General features: G+C 44.5%; 1 protein-coding gene across 3 annotated transcripts in view; it reads right to left on the bottom strand.

The window, feature by feature from the left end:
• CEP68 (centrosomal protein 68) overlaps positions 1-12,481 on the bottom strand; it is a 29,241-nt gene extending 16,760 nt beyond the window's left edge. Inside the window, exons 1-2 of one of the 3 annotated variants that reach the window (XM_054023466.1) lie at positions 12,261-12,481; positions 489-927 (exon numbers count right to left, since the gene is read on the bottom strand). In XM_054023466.1, the coding sequence (XP_053879441.1) occupies positions 489-875 (387 nt within the window). In that variant the 5' untranslated portion in view covers positions 876-927; positions 12,261-12,481. Of the gene's footprint in view, positions 1-488; positions 928-12,260 lie in introns of those variants that run through there. The other 2 variants (XM_054023467.1, XM_054023468.1) reach the window with 2 other exon arrangements.
• Between the last annotated feature and the right edge of the window lie 1,734 nt (positions 12,482-14,215).

Raw genomic sequence — 14,215 nt, 5'->3', positions numbered from 1 at the left:
TCATCACACGACATTTATTTATTTTGAGTGTTTAAATACAACACACGCCATCCAGTGCTCTGAGCCTCCCTCCCATAAACTAACCATCACAACAAAAACAAAGGCCCGCACAGAAGTGTAGCCAGTCCTCATCCGCTTTAAGGAGGAGGAGACAGGACGGGCTTTGCAGCATGCCCACAATGTTACCAAGTCGCTTACCAGGCACAGAAGGATTTACCAAAAAATGAATTAATCTGAAATGCTTTGTTAAAATCTTTCCAATAGCCAGGCTGAGGGCTGAAGGAGGGGGATGTCTGCACTGAACCTCATACCCAACAAGTCTACCTCAAAGGCTAACATTTACAAACGTGGGGGCCCAAAGTCAGGCTCCTAAATAAGCGATATGGGGGCTTAGCACAAGTGAAAAATCAAGCCTAGCATAACAGATCTCATCTGGGGGTCTTTTGCTGAAAATGTAATAAATAAAATAATAAGTGAAATCTTCTCACCTGCTGCCCTCCGGGGTGGAAAAGAGTTCTGCTAAAGCGACGGGGTAAATAGAACCATTCATGGTAGCAATCAGTTAATGGCTGCCTCTCCACATATGTTGCTTTTGCTCTTGCTCTGGAAAACCTGGAAGAAGGTGTTAAAGATACTTTACAACAGCGGGGCTTTCTCTGGGAGACACCAGTTACTCTGTGGCCTGTTCCATCCGTTGCCGCATCCTCAGTTCCTTTTGGGGATGACTTCACTTCCTCTGCTTCTAAAAGCTGACGCACACTGCTAACTAGCTCAGGGCAGTCGGTCTCTAGTTCTGTGTAGTTCCACCTACCATAGGACTTGGCCTTCACATTCAGTGAGGCTTCAGAACCTGATTTTCCCACATCCAAGGCCATTCATGCAGAACTCCTTCCCTTCACAGACCATGTGCTCGTAGTCTTGAACTCCCTGAAAGAAACAACAAAGTGACGTTCTTTTCCCCATTTCCACAACTAAAACAACATGGACTTGCTTTACCCTGCGTCTAAGTAAGAAAAAACACTTTAGCCCGTCCTGAGCAAAAATCGTAAGATCACATCATCTTTGTGCATCTTCAATCACACAAAATAATGGCAAGTTTGCTTTCATTCTTTGCCAGCACTTTTCTGACTTCATATTACAAGTTATTATGCTAAAATCATAGTTTTGATCTTTGGAGAGTCACTTTTACTCGAGTGGTACATTCGGAACAAATGCAGGTTTTGTACCTGCTCTGACAGCTCTATGGTTGCTAACTAAGGACCACGATCCTGAGAGCACTTTTGCACATGAAAAAAGTTACTGGGCCCAAATGAACAGCCACTCGTTTCAATAACAGCTGAGCGGCTAGAGAATCAAGCCCTAAAGAACTTCTGGGACAGGTAATTTCCTTACAGGGATACATGGGGGTTTCTCTGCAAGTCAACTTCTCTGAAACTGATTGTGCAACTTCTACCTCGATGAGTGATTGATTACTCATGACTAATTGCTCATTGATAGGAGGGTCAGGGAGTGGGTGTGCCAGTCATCACAGCTTTGCTGGTATAGAAACAAAGATCAGTTGCAGTGACAGGGTGGCATAGATTACTTCCACCCTGGGCAAGGAGTGAATTGCGATTGAAGACCGATCTAACTTAACATTTTAGGTCAATCTAGGTACACCACTCACGGGTGTGGAAAATCCACCACCCCTGAACAATTTAGTTAAGCCAACCCAACCCCCAGCGCAGATGCCACTAGGCTGATGGAAGCATTCTTCAGTTGACCCAGTTACCACCTTTGAGAAATCTATTCATTACAGTGATGGAAAAAACCCTTTCGTCGCTCCGGGAAGCATCTACGCTATAGTGCTACAGTGGCACAGCTGCAGCGCTGTACCTGTGCCATTGTAGCGCCTGTAGTGTAGACATAGCCTGAGTCACAATTCACTCCCTGATTTGCTCCTGAGGCATTGCAGCTACATGCTTGTGGAAACTCCATGATTGAGCCCTAAGTAGGGTGACCAGATGTCCCGATTTTATAGGGACAGTCCCGATTTTTGGGTCTTTTTCTTATATAGGATCCTATTACCCCCCACCCCCATCCTGTTTTTTCACACTTGCTGTCTGGTCACCCTGGCCCTAAGGGAATAAGTTCCTGCAGTCCCCGAGTCAGATTCCACTCACTCTGGAGGAGATGCTCCTCCTTTACATCAGTGTGACTCAGCTCAGGATCTGCCCTGCTCTACCCAAGTTGCCTTTTAGACATCTAGAGAGTCTTGCCACAAAATCCTATGCACACACCATTCAATTCAATCATTCTTAGACAGTAAAGGCTGTACCAATACAACCTGACAGTACAATTCGCAATGCCAGTTATTTTTACACCAGGGATCGGCAACCTTTGGCATGAGGCCTGCCAGGGTAAGCACCCTGGTGGGCCGGGCCGGTTTGTTTACCTGCCGCATCTGCAGGTTCCGCTGATCGGGGCTCCCAGGGGCTGCGGTTCGCCGTCCCAGGCCAAATGGGGGCTGCGGGAAGTGGTGCAGGCCAAGTGATGTGCTGGCCGTCGCTCCCTGGCGGGCCGTGTGCCAAAGGTTGCCGATCTCTGGTTTACACTATTCCACTCAAAGGTTCGGCCCCAAAAAGCAGCTACATGATTTGGGTAAGTTTCAGAAAGTTATAGACATTTTCTTGTGATAGCCTAAGAAGTCTTGTAAACAAATTACAGATCCCTGTTAGCAAGAATGTTTATATAGAGCTTTAAACCTAACTTCTGATCTCTCAGAAAAACACTGTTCAATGACAACAAGGAATGTTTTTTACCTATGCACTTTGACCCATAGTCAGTATAGTATATACCCCAACTGCGCAAACACTAATCCAGTAACGACCAGCGTGGTAAAATAATGTCAGCCCTTACTGTCATTCAGTTTCATTTACTATGTCAAAGAACACACCTGATGACAAACATTTTAGCTCAAGATCCTCTGTACTTTAAAATCCAATAAAAAGATCCCATTATCTAGCTTCAGAGTAACAGCCGTGTTATCTAGCTTGTCCACAAGTATGGTACTAAATAGATCCTCAGGTATCCACGGCAGCAATTCTCTATAATCCCCCAGATAGAAAGTCATAACAAAGGCTTGCAGATAACACGGCTAATTTAAATTAACGAGTATGTGGAAGGCTTTCAACAGCTACTAATTAGTTTAGCTGGATCTGAGCTGATCCAGGAAGATCACCACTGTGGGGAACAAACACTCGTAGAATTTTTCAACCAATAACTGAAGGATTTTTTTTTTTTTTATTTAAAGAACACATGGAAATCATTGTTTTTATATACATGAGATCGGACAATCAACAATGTTGTGCTCAGGTTATTGCACTTGGCTTCGGAGATAAGCCCCTTATAATTAGAACGGGTCAAATAATATTCACCAAATTAAAATCTGGCTAATCTTGGCTTCACCAACCATTCACAAACCAGTGCTGTTATTTGCCAATTTTTAGGTAGCAAAAAATATTTATAGAATATTACAAATGGCTTTTTTTTTTTTGGAGTTTTTGAAATACCGAATGTTGGTATGTGAGCTAACAAATTGATGTTGCCAATATTCTGGTGAATAGCGCATACCTTACTGTGACAAATACATGTACTCACCAGTCAAAGCTTCACGAATACTAAAACACTTCAGCTACGTCAAACTGATCTGATGCCCCAGCATTAGCTAAATATTAGCGGAATGGCTTTTTTGATAGTCAATAAGCTCAAGCTAAAATAGTAATGCATGGAAGGAGGCCAACCGAGGCAAATCAATAGCAAATTCAAAAGGTGGGACAAAATTAACAGCCTTTTAAAACTTTTTAATTAACAACCTCCTAGCTCAGGGGTTCTCAAACTGTGGGTCGGGACCCCAAAGTGGGTCGCAACCCTGTTTTAATAGGGTCGCCAAGGCTGGCGTTAGATTTGCTGGGGCCCGGGGCTAAAGCCGAAGTCAGAGCCCCACCACCCACATCTGAAGCCGAAACCCGAAGGCTTCAGCTCCGGGCGGCGGGGCTCAGACTTTGGGTTTGGCCTCCCTGCCCGGGGCAACAGAGCTCAGGCTTCAGTTCCCCTGCCTGGGGTCGTGTAGTAATATTTGTTGTCAGAAGGGAGTCACGATACAATGAAGTTTGAGAAACCCTGTCCTAGCTGGTTCTGCCTGCAGCAACCACAATTATGACCTGTCCCTGTGGGACAAATCGGGCATTACCGAATCAACATTCAGCCATGGAACATTCATCAGGTGAGAGAAATTCTTTGCAACATTTCATAAATTTACCAAACATCCTTAAAGAAGCAAACTGGTATCGGACCGCTTTGCTCTGTAAGTTCCATAAGGAGTTGCAGGGATGGAGGGAGACATTTCTGCTGATATCTCGCAGGCTGGGGGGGAACCTGGTTCCCCATTCTGCAAGAGGTTTTTGAAAGTTTAAATTTGTTCCTCTCCTGACATGGGATGAATGCTCAATCTTGACATTTTTCACAAACTGATAATAAGAAATAATATTTTTTTTTAAAGTAAGATCTGGTAAATCAAAACATTTTATTTTAAATTTTGACCTTTTTAAGTTTTAGTATAAACTAAAAAATTTCAAACTTTCTCCCCAAAATTGGGAGGATTTGTTGAAACTGACTCTTTCCCCAGGAACAATTTTTCATTGGAAAACTCCTTACCAGCTGTGGTCACCTCCCCTCTGCTGGAAATCCCAGTTTTAACTATTTGTCTTCTAACTATTCACCCCCTGCTCAGTGTGTGTGTGTGTGTGTGTGTATATTTATTTAAGGGTCAGATTCTGGGTCTAGGTCTGCCCCTGTTCTAATGGCAAGTGTGTAGTGGGCAAAAGTGCAGAGTCCTTCCCCAAACACACACTCCACAGTGCTGCATACAGAATCCTGGCACCCGTGCTCCCTAAATACAAGACATTCTAGGGCCTTGGCCATACTATGGTTGCAATGATGTCACAGCAGCAATTCTCAGCCTTTTCCAGACAAAGATCCCATGTTAGTGAATACATGTAAGTGAGATCATGGGCAAAGCAATTCTACATCCCACACATTCTCTTCATCCTACCCAATTGTGATGTTTTTGCTTAAGGTCAGACCTGATTGATTTATTTTTCCTTTAATTCATAACCTTAACTCTGACCAAAATAAATACTATTGTTGCATCAGGAGGATCACCCCCATCCAAGAGGAGAGCTCTCCTGCCACTCTTCTTCCCAGCTACTGACTAACAAAAGAAAAAGAGGTGAAGCCACAAGCGGAATGGCTAGGATGTCCCTATTCCATGCCAATTGCTGGTTGGCACCATTGTAAGTTACAGCAACCTTAGGGCTGCTTTAATTCAGTGCAAGGGGGATGCAGCAGGATTGGGCATCCCCAAATGTGGGCTTTAAGCCATCTCTGCACACACACCTCTCCCTGAATTGTGCAGTTCATCCATAGCAGAGTAGATGGTCTTACGTGACAGATAAATTCGCATTTGAGGATGAATTATATTAGATACTTTTCCTAATAAATTACATATACAAAACTATTCTCCGGAAACAGCAGTTGGAACTACTTTAGAAAAAAAAATCTACTGTCAATTAACCTATAAACCATCGCAACTACGAAAACCCATTTAACGGTAACAATATTTAGACACCAAAATTGAATAAGCAAAAATAATACAAAAACCACCCCAAAAATCTATGGGTCAGAGTCAAGGTTGTTGTGTTGCAAGGAAATCTGCCTCTTCCTCCCCCCCGCCCCCATACTTGATAAGAAGAATGTATTTGTTTAGCTTGTAGGCAACGCAAGATTTACGATCTAGTCACTTTCTTGCTTTTAACTGCAGAGGTTTTATAAATGATGTACAGTTCTGCTACCTAGCAGTCACAAAGGATATGTCTAAGTTGCAAAAAAAACCCAAACAAAACCCCAAACTCATGACAGCAAGTCTCGGAGCTCAAGTCAGCTTACTCGGGCTTGTGCTGTGAGGCTAAAATAGCAGTATAGACGTTCCCACTCAGGCTCTGAGACGCACCCTCATCGCCAGGTTTCACAGCCTGAGCGGGAACGTCTACACTTTTATTTTTCGCCCTCTAGTATGAGCCTGAGTCAGTTGACCCAGTGGCTGTTGGGTGTGATGTTTGTTTGTTTTGCAATGTAGACGTACTCTCAGTGACCTTACGTCTTTAAATCATGTTTTGGGTTTTGAACTAACTAGAATATTAAATGTTTATACAACTGAACACTAGTAAGCTAAATACTGGTAGTTTAAACCTTAGCTGTAGGTGATTAAACGACAATCTTCAAAGAGATGCACTTGTCTGGCTGGAATGCCTGAGAAATGACTTTGCCTCTATGCCAGCTCTAGCTAAAGTCCGTCAGTTCCAACTGGAACCATCTATTGTACAAAACCAGCCCATGATCATAAACCTTTAAAAAAATATTCCAGGCAAATCTAGGGGGAACCACATATTAAATTCCAATACTGATTCCAGAGCTTACAGGTCAGCACTTCGTCTGTTACATTACAAAGCCCTCTGTTCCTATATTTTATTAACTCCTTCAGCGATAAGATCCTTCAGGATTGAACTATGGATCCCCAAATATAACAAAGATACTAAACTGGCATCTACTAGACAATTCCATTCTCTCCTTTTTGATTTCACACTTCCAGTACTATAGCCCCCTCCCTTGACTGTCGCTTATATAAAGGTGTATACAGAAGGTCAGATTCAGACCTGGTGTAAACAATGCAACTCCACTAGTTGCACCTGCTAATATCTGTCTAGCCTCCTTACATTTTTTTTATCGTGCTTTCTTGAATTCCTTCTGATTTGTCAACATCTTTCTGATACTAGGGTGCCTCAACACTGAATGTGCATTATTCTAGGGGTGTGGTGTGTCCCTGGTCCATAACATGATCCCTCTGCATAGGCAGTCCCATGTCAAAGCTAAACGGAAAAGGGGGCTGTTAATGGTATGAGAAGTAAGGGGAAGGTATCCATTTAGCTGTAATCTATGCAAGGAACAGCTTGAATCTCCAGTGCTTGAAATTTAAGCCAGCTCCTTCCTTGTGTCTTAACATGTCTGAAACACACACACACACACTTTATCCTTTCATTCTAGTGCACGAACAAGTTACTATTACTGTCTATTCCACAAGCACTGAGACTTCTAGAAGCCGTAGTTTAGGATACAGAATAACTGACTATTTTTGCTGTTGGATAGTTCTTGCATTTCTTTAACCACAGGCTTTGAACTCTTCAATTTAAAACATTATCACCGCTAACTTCAATATAAGCTTCTTTTTTTGGAGGGGGGAGGAGGGGCTGTCACTGTGCTAATCCTAAGAGATGATGATCCCCTCCACAACTCCCACTGAACTCAATGGGCCTGATCCAGATCCCATCAGGATGAAGAAAAAAAAATCAATGATTTTTAAACATTTAAAAATTCTGATTTAAATTTAAAAATTCACTTCTTTTTAAAAGATAAACCTGTTTAGAATTAACTTTAAAATTATGATGACCCCCTATAAAGGCCCAAACTGACTGTAATCTTTTAAAAAATCAATAAATAAAAATATAGTGCATCAGTGAGCCCTCTCCACATTAGCAAGTTAAAGGGTGCTGCTTTTTAATTATATACTGTATTGCAGGGAAAACATCTTTCACTTCTGAGGTTGACTCATACTTATAAACACGTCACAATCAAGTATTGCACCGGGCAAATATCTATATTATTTTCAGTCTTTACAATGGAGTGAATGCTGGTATTTGCACTTCTAATGTAAGTACTTCTCCGTTTCTGCTGTTCAGAGAAGATTTGGTCTTAATTAATGTATATAGTTTCAGTTTAGCTAGGAGGCGAAGAGGGAAGTGAAGAGAATATTCTTTGGACCACTTCATTCAAAGCTGAGAAAACAATTGGAAGCTGAAAAAACAGGAAAGCGTGTTTCCTGATGAGATCAGTTTCTGAAAACTTGGAAGGTCACGGGGCCAGATTTTCAAGGCACCTCAAGATGAAGGTAGGTGCCTAGTGAGACTTTCAGAAGTCTAAATACCACTAAAAGCCTGATCCATGGTGACCAGTCTGTCAGTTCACTAACTACATTTAATACTTCCTTTGTTTAATAAATCAGTTAGTTTTACATTAAAACGTGTTTGATAAACTTTTCTTTTGTATCCAATACATTTTAATTAACGGATAAACAACTTTCAAAGGCTGTTTTGACACATTTTTAATTGAATTCCAATTTCCATTCAAATGACAGAAATCACAAGTAAAAATAATCTAAGTAGAAAATGGTGAGTGATGTATTTCTTAACATAAAAAACAGAAAAATGAAGAATCTGATTAAATGTATGTTTAGCTGTATAATTGTGTAAATAAGTGTGTATAGATATAACGTATTCTCCTGGTAACAAAAAGTTACAACCGAATATAGTCTTTACATTTTGATAATCGGCATGTTCTAATGCTTATATCAGCCAGAGAGAATGTTTCTTTAGGGAAACAACTAAAGTACAAATGCAAAACAAGATTAAAATCAAGTATCAGGGGGTAGCCATGTTAGTCTGTATTCACAAAAACAACAAGGAGTCCGGTGGCACCTTAAAGACTAACAGATTTATTTGGGCCTAAGCTTTCGAGGGTAAAAAAGGTCACTTCTTCAGATGCGTGGAGTGAAAGTTACAGATGCAGGCAACTTTCTGTAACTTTCACTCCATGCATCTGAAGAAGTGACTTTTTTACCCTCCAAAGCTTATGCCCAAATAAATCTGTTAGTCTTTAAGGTGCCACCGGACTCCTTGTTGTTTTTAAGATTTAAATCACTGATTTAAATCAAGGTTTCCTGCTTGCTGATTTAACTCATGATTAAAATCAACAATTTAAGTCATTTTCATTTAAACCTCCCATTAGCCTTGTTTACATACAATTTTTGTTCTCCAAAATTTCCCACTGTTGCATCCACCAGTGGTACCTACAGCGGGAACACTAGTATCAACTGGCACTTCAGCCACTGTTGTCTAGATCTTCTATTAGCACTGGACAATTCCATAAAAAGTCAGTGGGCTCAGGAGCCTTGTCTACACTAGTGTTCTTAATATTGCATGGGGTGCCATGGGGGGGGCAGGGCTTTAGTCCTCACTCCCCGAGTTTCATAGGGGAGGTCTACTCACCCAGCCCCAGACGGAGCTCTTAACTGCAACAGCTTGAGTGTTCAGAAGCTGGGAGCAGCCCAGCCTTTGCAGCAGTGAGTTTGTTGATGCAGGGTGATTAAGATAACAAAAGGCTTATCGTTAAAGTAAATTAAGGATCGTTAGATGATCCTGAAAGCACTGCCAGGCACTTCAGTTAAAAGATAGGAAACAAAGGGTAGGAATAAAAGGTGAGAATGAGAGAGTTAAATAGAGGTGTCCATCAGGGGTCTGTACTGGGACCAGTCCTATTCAACATATTCATAAATGATCTGGAAAAAGGGGTACGCAGTGAGGTGATAAAATTTGCAGATGATACAAAATTATTCAGGATAGTTAAGTCCAAAACAGACTGCGAGGAGTTACACAAGGATCTCACAAAACTGGGTGACTGGGCAACACAATGGCAGAAGAAATTCAGTGTCGATAAATGCAAAGTAACGCACTTGGCAAAATGTAATCCCAACTATACATACAAAATGATAGGGTCTAAATTAGCTGAACCCGAAGAGATCTTGGAGTCATTTGTGGATAGTTCTCTGAAAACATCTGCTCAATATGCAGTGGCAAGTAAAAAAGCTAACAGAATACTGGGAATCATTAGGAAAGGGATAGATAATAAGAGAAAAATATCATATTACCACTATATAAATCCACGGTATGTCAACATACTGACTAGTGCATGCAGATTTGGTCACCCCATCTCAAAAAGGATATTGGATTTGGAAAAGGTACAGAGAAGGGCAACAGAAATGCATGAGGAGACATTAAAAAGACTGGGACTTTTCAGCTTGGAAAAGAGATGACTAAGGGGGGATATGATAAAGGTCTATAAAATCATGAATGGTGTGGAAAAATTGAATAAGGAAATGTTATTTACTCCTTCACATAACACAAGAACTAGGGGTCGCCAAATGAAATTAACAGGCAGCAGATTTAAAACAAAAAGAAGTATTTCTTCCCAGTCAACAGGTCGAACTCTGCCAGGGGATGTTGTGAAGGCCAAAACTATAACAGGGTTCCAATAAGAACTAGATAAGTTCATGGAGGATAGGACCAGCAAAGGCTATTAGCCCGGGTGGGCAGGGATCCAATGTCATGTTCTGCATGTCCCTCGCCTCTGTTTGCCAGAAGCTGGAAGTGGGCAACAGGGTAACTTGATAATTACCTGTTCTGTTCATTCCCTCAGAAGCATCTGGCATTGGCCACTGTTGGAAGACAGGATACTGGGCTAGATGGACCATTGGTCTTACCCAGTATGGCCATTCTGATGTTCTTATATAGAATCCAGATGTATCTGCTTCCCGCTGTAACCCACTAGACCCCGCTCTCCTCCCAGAGCTAGGATAGAACCCAGAAGTCCTGACAGGGTCTCTCTCTCCACAGAGTTAGTAATAAAGTAAGAATATACATTAAAATTTTAAACTTCACCAGTGTCCCTTAAGTGACTTGCCACAAGATGTCAGAACATGTTGTTATTAGAGCTGAGTGGGTCTAATATTTATTTAATTTTCTTTCTTCTATAAAGGAATTAGATATAAGCCTCCTGTCAACTAACTGTGCTAAATTATCCGCCAAAAACTAGAGTTTTCAAGTGCCTAAGTAGCCCCAGGAATTATGATTAAAGTTCCCCCCCAAAAAAAGAAATCTGAAAGGGCACCCCTGACATTGCTCCCAGTGGTAGAGCTGAAGTGAAGGTAGCAACTGTGGCATATATTTAGGAAAAGGCTAGCACAGGGGTAGGCAACCTATTGCACGCGTGCTGAAGGCGGCACGCGAGCTGATTTTCAGTGGCACTCACACTGCCTGGGTCCTGGCCACTGGTCTGGGGGGTTCTGCATTTTAATTTAATTTTAAATGAAGCGTCTTAAACATTTTAAAAACTTTATTTATTTTACATACAACATTAGTTTAGTTATATATTATAGACTTATAGAAAGAGACCTTCTAAAAACATTAAGATGTATTGCTGGCACGTGAAACCTTAAATTAGAGTGAATAAATGAAGACTCGGCACATCACTTCTGAAAGGTTGCCGACCCCTGGGCTAGCAGAAACAATGGAAATTTGCCCACCACTTGGGAGCAGGGGCAGGTCCAATGGAAGTTGTGGCACTTCAGTATCTCTCAGGAAGTGGCCCCCAACACTCAAAATTTGCCACTGAATGGTGTTAAAAAACCCTATTTGACAAGCAGTTTCTTTTTTGGCTTACATCTGGATAGAATTAGAGGAAAAACAGCTTTATCTAAACAAACTGTGTCCTAGCTCCAACTAAATGCAACTGGCTCACTGTAAACTTTAAACACCGTTACTAGGCACTGGCATTTCCTGACACCCAACACAGACTCTAAACAGCTTTGAAATTAACATTAAAAATGAGACCGTGAGCTCCACCAGGCCAGGATTTAACTTCTTGATCACTGAGTTGAATCCACTGTAGAGCACCATTTATAGCAACAAGGCTGCCTTAATCAGAATAACCAACCAAAATGAGAAGCCAACGCACATTTGCACTTAATATTCTCTAAGTGCCTAGCATGCTGTGGGTGACAGATGAGGTCAATAATAACAGTACTGCTAAACAACAGGCAGCAGCAGATTTAATACGACCACAGAAAGATTATGATTTCCCTCCCCCCTGTAAACATCTGGTCAATCCCAAAATGCTTTGGCCATTTGGCCAGGGAGGAGAATGGATCACTGCTCAGCCAGCAAAGGCAACATTTCTGGTGCTTTACTTTTATCACACACAAAAAGAGCACCAAGGCTGGATCCCATTTTTTTGCAAGCTCCTAGGGCTTGCCCCTGAAACCACTGATCTCTGTTTCCCCCCCCGAGCACCAATCCTAGCCTCAGTAGAGCCTGAAGCTCAACCCACACACAGAGAGGCTGGCACTGATTCTGCGCTCCCTTGCAGCAGGCCAGTTTCAGGCTGGTGTGACTCCACCGGAGTCACTCCGGATTGGCGCCTGTTGGAAAGTAGAGCAGGATCCAGCCCACACCCAGGGCTCTCTCGGAGAGCTCCCCTTACACACTGGCTCCTACCTGCCAGGCGGAGGGAGAGCGGCCACGCGCTCCCCCGCGCTCCATCAGCCACACCGCGATCGCCGCCGCGGCTCCGCTTCCCCCGCCCCGACAAAGAAACCTCCCTTCGCGGCTGCCAATCCGACCCCCACCGGCGGAGACGGCTACGCGCCGGCCAATGGGAGCCTCCCTGCCCCGCCTTTCCCCGCGCAGCCCCTGGCCATGGGAGCTCGGCTGGGAGCGGGCAGAGTGACTGACGGCACCAGGGCCGAGGGGAGGGAGCTCCCCCCTTGGAGTCGTCGTCTTTCAGCGACGCGGCCGGGTGCGCGGGGTTGCTGGGAGGGGATGTCTTTGCTCTCAGCCGCAGCACAAAGAAGTTGTAACTAGAGACGAGCCTGAAACACAAACCCCAGCTCCGAAGAGCTGGGTCTGATCAGGGCAGCTCTGTAACGGGCTGGCCTAGCCCTAGGGTGACCAGATGTCCCGGTTTTATAGGGACAGTCCCGATTTTAGGGTCTTTTTCTTATAAAATTTGTTAGTCTCTAAGGTGCCACAAGTACTCCTGTTCTTCTTTCTTATATAGGCTCCTATTATCCCCCACCCTTGTCGCGATTTTTCACACTTGCTGTCTGGTCACCCTACCTAGCCCCGTCCCAGAGCTGAACGCGCCTGGCCTCTAGGAAGGGGCAGATCAGGGGCCTTTCTTCAGGGTTACCGCTGCCGCCGCTTTCCAGGGTGAATCAGAGTGGGAGCCGTCTTAGTCTGTATCAGCAAAAAGAACGGGGAGTCCTTGTGGCACCTTGGAGACTAACGAATGTATTTGAGCATAAGTTTTCCTGGGCTAGAACCCACAGTTTATGCTCAAAAAGATTTGTTATTCTTTAAGGTGCCACAGGTACCCCTCGTTCGTATTACTGTTGAAATTGGCATGCGTGATGTGGCTCATCTAACCCTCTCCCGCCCACGGCCATCCATTCCCAAACTACAGTGTGCCCGGAAATCTCCCAGCTTTAGAGGTTTTACAATTCCCAAGGGCTGTTCTTGAGCTGTGCCAGCAAAACTGGCACGTGCACGTGCAAGCAGATGACTAATTGCACATGGAAAACACACATTTGCATACCACAGATGAGCAGTTACTTGTACACTTAAATGCCTTGCTGATTAACTTTTTTAATTGATTTGTTTGTGAAATGTCTAGGGCAGGGGCGGGCAAACCTTTTGGCCTGAGGGCCACATCGGGTTTCCAAAATTGTATGGAGGGCTGGTTAGGGGAGGCTGTGCCTCCCCAAACAGCCAGGCATGGCCCAGCCAACGCCCCCTATCCGACCCCCTCACCCTTGCTTCTTGCCCCCGATGACCCCTCCAGACTCCTGCCCCATCCCACCCTCCCGGCCCCCCCAGGACTCCTGCCGCATCCTCTCCCCCCCTTGTTCCTTGTCCCCTGACCACCCCCAGACCCTCCACCCCTGCCCCCCGCTGCCCCATCCAACCCCTCCTTCCTGACTGTCCCCCCCACGTTCCCCGCCCTCTGACTGCCCCGCCCCTATCCACACCCCCGCCCCCTGACCACCACCCCGAACTCCCCTGCCCTCTATCCAACATCCCTCCCCCGCTCCCTGCCCCCTTACAGCGTTGCCTGGAGCACCGGTGGCTGGCAACACTACAGCCACGCCACCCAGAGCACCAGGACAGGCAGCCGCACCGCCTGGCTGGAGCCAGCCACGCCACCATGCAGCACAGAGCACCGGGTCAGGCTGCGGCTCTGCAGCTGCACTGCCCCAGGAGCTCGCAGCCCTGCCGCCCAGAGCATTGCTGAGTGAGCTGAGGCTGCCGGGGAGGGGGCTAGCCTCCCGGGCCAGGAGCTCAGGGGCCGGGCAAGAGGGTCCCGCGGGTCGGATGTAGCCCGTGGGCCATAGTTTGCCCACCTCTGGTCTAGAGTGTGGGAGGAAAGATGTACACGGACCACGGAGCTGTGA

Source organism: Malaclemys terrapin, chromosome 3, assembly GCF_027887155.1.
Source record: "Malaclemys terrapin pileata isolate rMalTer1 chromosome 3, rMalTer1.hap1, whole genome shotgun sequence".
NCBI lineage: Eukaryota > Metazoa > Chordata > Testudines > Emydidae > Malaclemys > Malaclemys terrapin.
Note: the sequence above shows the minus strand (reverse complement) of the source record. Positions and strands in the feature narration are given on the sequence as shown.